This window comes from Limulus polyphemus, unplaced genomic scaffold (assembly GCF_000517525.1).
Source record: "Limulus polyphemus unplaced genomic scaffold, Limulus_polyphemus-2.1.2 Scaffold9141, whole genome shotgun sequence".
In the NCBI taxonomy this organism is placed as follows: domain Eukaryota; kingdom Metazoa; phylum Arthropoda; class Merostomata; order Xiphosura; family Limulidae; genus Limulus; species Limulus polyphemus.
Window position 1 is genome coordinate 9651 of NW_013674751.1, and position 5422 is coordinate 15072.

The 5422-nt window shown below is 29.3% G+C and overlaps 1 protein-coding gene across 2 annotated transcripts in view; it reads left to right on the plus strand.

The window, feature by feature from the left end:
- Positions 1 to 315: 315 nt before the first annotated feature.
- LOC106475769 (BUD13 homolog) overlaps positions 316 to 5422 on the plus strand; it is a 19303-nt gene continuing 14196 nt past the window's right edge. Inside the window, exons 1-3 of one of the 2 annotated variants that reach the window (XM_013936445.2) lie at positions 316 to 439; positions 2019 to 2200; positions 3198 to 3809. In XM_013936445.2, the coding sequence (XP_013791899.1) occupies positions 324 to 439; positions 2019 to 2200; positions 3198 to 3809 (910 nt within the window). In that variant the 5' untranslated portion in view covers positions 316 to 323. The remainder of the gene's footprint in view (positions 440 to 2018; positions 2201 to 3197; positions 3810 to 5422) is intronic. The other variant, XM_022379809.1, reaches the window with a different exon arrangement.

Genomic DNA, 5422 nt, shown 5'->3' on the forward strand with positions numbered 1-5422 from the left:
ATTTTCCCCTACAGCTTTTAAAGTATGTCTTGTGTAATCAAATCTTGACAATAGTATAGTTGCACTTTTCTGTTACACTTTAACATAATATAATGTTGAAGAACAACTAGGGACCTGTTAGTCCATCTAGGCTGAACCATCCTCTAAATTGAACTCAAACTATTAAATAAATAAAGAGCCAACCACTGAGTTTTTATTTCATTGGCTCCCTGCATAAAAGAAGTATTATCAATAATGTGTTAATATTATAAATACAAAATAAATAAAAGAAAATAAAAAAGTATTAAATTTCTCACCCGCGAGAGTGCTTTCTTTATTTCAAGATGGCAGCACAAATTAGTCAGAAGGAGTATCTTAAAAAATATCTGAATATTGGATCTGATAAGAAGAAAACAAAAAAGAAAAAGAAGAAAGCCGAAGTTGCATCAAAGTTTCCAAGGTACATTCTAATATACTAGTAGAGACTGGTTAAGGGTAAGTGTTCCATAGGACTATTAATAAATTGACGAAGATGCACCGCATTTACCTTAAAAGTTAAATTGAGCTGAATGCGGTTAGGCCTACGACCAGTACAGAGTATATATATATATATATATATATATATTAGTAGTAGTATTAGTAATTAGTCATTGTTGAGGATTATTTATAACGTTGGAAGTTTGTGAGAAACCAGTTGAAACTAGTAGTAGTATTAGTATTATTAATGGTAACCAACTTACGTTATGAATTTCACAGTTCCAGAGTTTAACTTTAAACGTCTAGTGCTAAGTGTCTAGTTCTAGTAGTAGTAGTGCAACTGAGGAAAACAGACCAATATCTTGTTGAAACATGTAGTATGTTCCACCATCAATAAAACTTTTCCTATGCTTATAAATCGTTATTTGCCTACCTGTTATTATATTAGCATAATGTGCTTTCTTAATCAGGTAAAAAAAAGGTTATAATCTTACTTCAAAAGTATTAAAGAATTATCTTGATTTAAATTAGGCTTTAATATTGTCTTTTCAGAGCAATCAATTTAATTCCATTTTCAAAATGTATGGAACAATATCATCTTAAAATAAACTCAATAGTGCATATAACTAACTGAATATTAGTAGTCACTTTATGATGTCTTAATATATATAACTGTGTAAAACTTAATTTTTCTCATAAGTCATTACAATATATTCTGCCAGTTAAGATTTATTTTATATGTGAAAGTACTGCTTTGAACTTTGTTGTGTTGAGAAAGTTTGAGAGATTCACTGTAAGCTTGTGACTTGTAAGTGTTATGATATTCAAGCTATGGCAACAAATGATCATGATTTTTCTTGTGTTAGAATTTTTCTTTTAATCTTGTGATTTTATTCAATTATATAAATATAGAACTTATATATATTGAACTAACAAATAAGTTAATTTTTTCAAGTATTTGAAATTTCAACACACTAATTGAAAATGTAAATGTATGAAGCAGAAATATATCAATCTTTCCATATTATAGATTTCATACAAGAAGTTTAAAAGCTTTTTTTTTTCTCATCAGCTTAAATTGCACTAGAATACTCATATATAGGAACTTATTCTCATTTTTACTCTGTTCATAGGAGTTTCCTTTACCCTTTTTGTAAGATAACTGGATCGGTGGTTTGAAATTTTACATATTGAAATGATCTTTTAATTTTTGCATCTATTCAACTTAACTTTAAAATGTATACTGATAAAACTAAATCACACTTAAACATATTATAAGATTTAAAGTTAGTAAATGCCTGGTATTAACAAATTTTATAAACCTTTCAACTTAAATTGCAACAAACTTCTGTGCTACTAAATTTTAAATCCTTTATCATAGAGGGAGTGAAAAACATATTTATTGTTTAGTAGTTATTTAAGTGTACTATAGCAGTAGCATTTATTCATAACACCTTTTGTTGAACAGAAAACTGATTGGCTGTTTACTTAGGTTTAATCATCTTTGAACTTCTAGCTGTCTTCGTACATCCACAATTTTTTATATTTTTTTTTTTGTCTAGAACCCGTATTTTGGATGATGACATTGATCTAAAAAGTCTTATTTCAAAGGAGAATGAGTCAGGTGAGGAAGAAAAAGAAGATGCACCTGTTGTAGCTGAGATCATCGATGACAGACCTGAAAGTCTCAAAAGGAATGACTTTTTTAAAAGTTCTCAATGGAAAATTGTAGGGTCCACAGGAGGTATATATTAGACTCTAATAAGATGAATATAGATAAACTTTTTTGTACAAAGTTTTTCTTACATCATGATCAGCTTTTATGAAGGACAAAATATCATCATCTTACCCATATAAGATTTTAAAGAAATCCTAACACAATCCAAAAAGTTTTGATCTAATTTCATTATTAAAGAATCCTTTGTTGAGCTCATGTTATTATCAATGAATTTTGTAAGAAAAAAACGATTTTATAGCTTGTAAAATATGGTCAGCATTTACTTCTTACGTCAGTGTATATTACACTATAATTGTTTCTATTATTGACATGTGACACTTATCAAAGTATCCAAGTTTTAATTATATAGTGAAAGTGTCAGTATATGGGTATGCATTTTTCCTTACTGGCTAAAGCTGTCTGAATTATTTCTTTCTCAACATCAAAAAAGCTTATTAATTTTGCTATACCAGATTTTTCTTTCTCAGTTTTTTACAAAGGATTAAAAAATGTAAATATTTTAATGTTGCTTAGAGTTGTAGTGAGTATAAAATTTTATAATATTGCTGATTTTTTTAAATATGAAAATATCTATATTTTGGAAACTAATTGTTGTGTAGTTTATACTTTGTTTGTAGAATTATGTTGCTCATTATATTAACTGTATAGAATATTAAATTTTGCTACCTTGAGACGTACAATATATGTAGAACTTCATATCTTCACTAGCAGTTAGCAAGCTGCAATCAAAACAATAGACTTGCCAACTGTAACAGTTTTTGCAATGGCTTACCATCATTAATTTGTGAGGGGTTTAGTTAGTCTGACTGACAGTATGGCTCACCATCATTAATTTGTGAGGGGATTTGTAGATGATTGTCTTCAAGTTTTTCATCCAAGTTGTAATGTTGAAAAATTTGAACCCTTAAAAAAGTTTCACAGAATCTGAGTTATTCAAACATCAGATTTGACTGATGAGATGGACTACCAAACACTAGTAAATCCAAAATTTTTAATATTTCAGATATCTATCAGCCATTAGAAAGTGTGGAAGTAAAATCCTCTGCCACCATCAAACAAAAAGAAACTGTCAGATCTGAACATTCATCTCCATCCAAAGTTAGAAGCATTGGTCAGTCTAACAGAAGTAGCTTAGATAGTGATAAGCCATCATCACGACCAACCAGTACACAGACTAAAAGAAGACACGACTCTGATAGTGATCAGTCTCCACCACGATTGAGTGTACAGTCTAAAATAAGACGTAATTCTGATTGTGATCAGTCACCACCTAGATCGAGTTCACAGACTAGAAGAAGGCACGACTCTGATAGTGATCAGTCACTTTCTCGGGTACCAGAAGTGACGCAGAACAAAAAAAGACAGATTTTAGAGAGTGAGAATAAGATCAGTAAAAGAAACAAAAAAGGAAAAAATATTAATGAGGAGAATTTTGAAAAACAGAGAAGTAGTGAAACTTCTCAGTCCAGGACAAAGCCAAGACACGGTTCTGGTAGTGACCAGTCTCCCCCTAGACTTAAAGAAAGACATGATACCAACAGCCCATTATTGTCTCCAAAACATTCAGGTAAAGAAAGTTCCAGGAAGGCTGAGGATGTCAGTTTAAAGAATGGAGGTAAATTGTTCTTTGTCAACTAAAGGATGTAACATGTCTTTCATGATTTACAGTCTGAATATAATGTTTTTATTTGTAGTTCTATAGTGTTTAATGTGACCAATCAAAGATAACTGAGCAGCTGTTTCAATTTAGGAATCGATTATGTTCCACTCGCTGATTACCTTCCAATAAGACTTTAATAGTTGGAATAATTGGAAATAATGATAATTGGACACATTAATTGTGATTAGTTATTATTGTCGTGAGTTGTGCCAAGAACTGATTGAGCTGGACAACCTTGAATTAATGAAAAATAATAATAATGGCAATATTTTGATTACTTGGATAGTTGGAATACACTGGTTATGATCGTTTTTATGCTATTAATTAATTTCATTGTAATTTTGATTAATCAGTTATTTTATGTGACACTACTTGAAATAATCGATGCTCATGGATAATCAGTTAATTAAATTAATTGTCCAGCTCTATCAGTCTTGGCACCGTCTCTATATCATTAAAGTAATTTTTCTTTTGTTTGTTGTGAATGGACAGTGTTGGGATACTAATGTTAAAAGTAAATTATTATGGTGTTATTAAAATATTAGTTCATTATCATGAGTTTCTACTATGAATAGTTAGTTACAAGAAATCAGTATGAAATAATAAATCATATAAAATCACTTAACAATAAACAGATGCTGAGGATTTGTCATGATGGGTTATGTCAATAAGACTTACACTGTATATTCATCATTATTGGTTATGTGAATAAGACTTACATTGAATATTCTTCATTATGGGTTATGCCAATAAGACTTACACTGTATATTCATCATTATAGGTTATGTTGATAAGACTTACATTGTATATTCATCATTATTGGTTATGTCAATAAAACTTACATTGTAAATTCATCATTACAGGTTATGTCAATAAGACTTACACTGTATATTCATCATTATAGGTTATGTTGATAAGACTTACATTGTATATTCATCATTATGGGTTATGCCAATAAGACTTACATTGTATATTCATCATTATAGGTTATGTCAATAAAACTTACATTGTATATTCATCATTGTAGGTTATGTCAATAAGACTTACATTGTATATTCATCAATATAGGTTATGTCAATAAGACTTACATTGTAGTAAGTCTTATTGACATAACCCATAATGATGAATATACAATGTAAGTCTTATTGACATAACCTATAATGATAAATATACAATGTAAGTCTTATTGACATAACCTATAATGATGAATAAATTGTATATTCATCATTATAGGTTATGTTGATAAGACTGTATATTCCTCATTATAGGTTATGTTGATAAGACTGTATATTCCTCATTATAGGTTATGTTGATAAGACTGTATATTCATCATTATAGGTTATGTTGATAAGACTGTATATTCCTCATTATAGGTTATGTTGATAAGACTGTATATTCCTCATTATAGGTTATGTTGATAAGACTGTATATTCATCATTATAGGTTATGTTGATAAGACTGTATATTCCTCATTATAGGTTATGTTGATAAGACTGTATATTCATCATTATAGGTTATGTTGATAAGACTGTATATTCATCATGCTGGGTTATGCTGATAAGACTGTA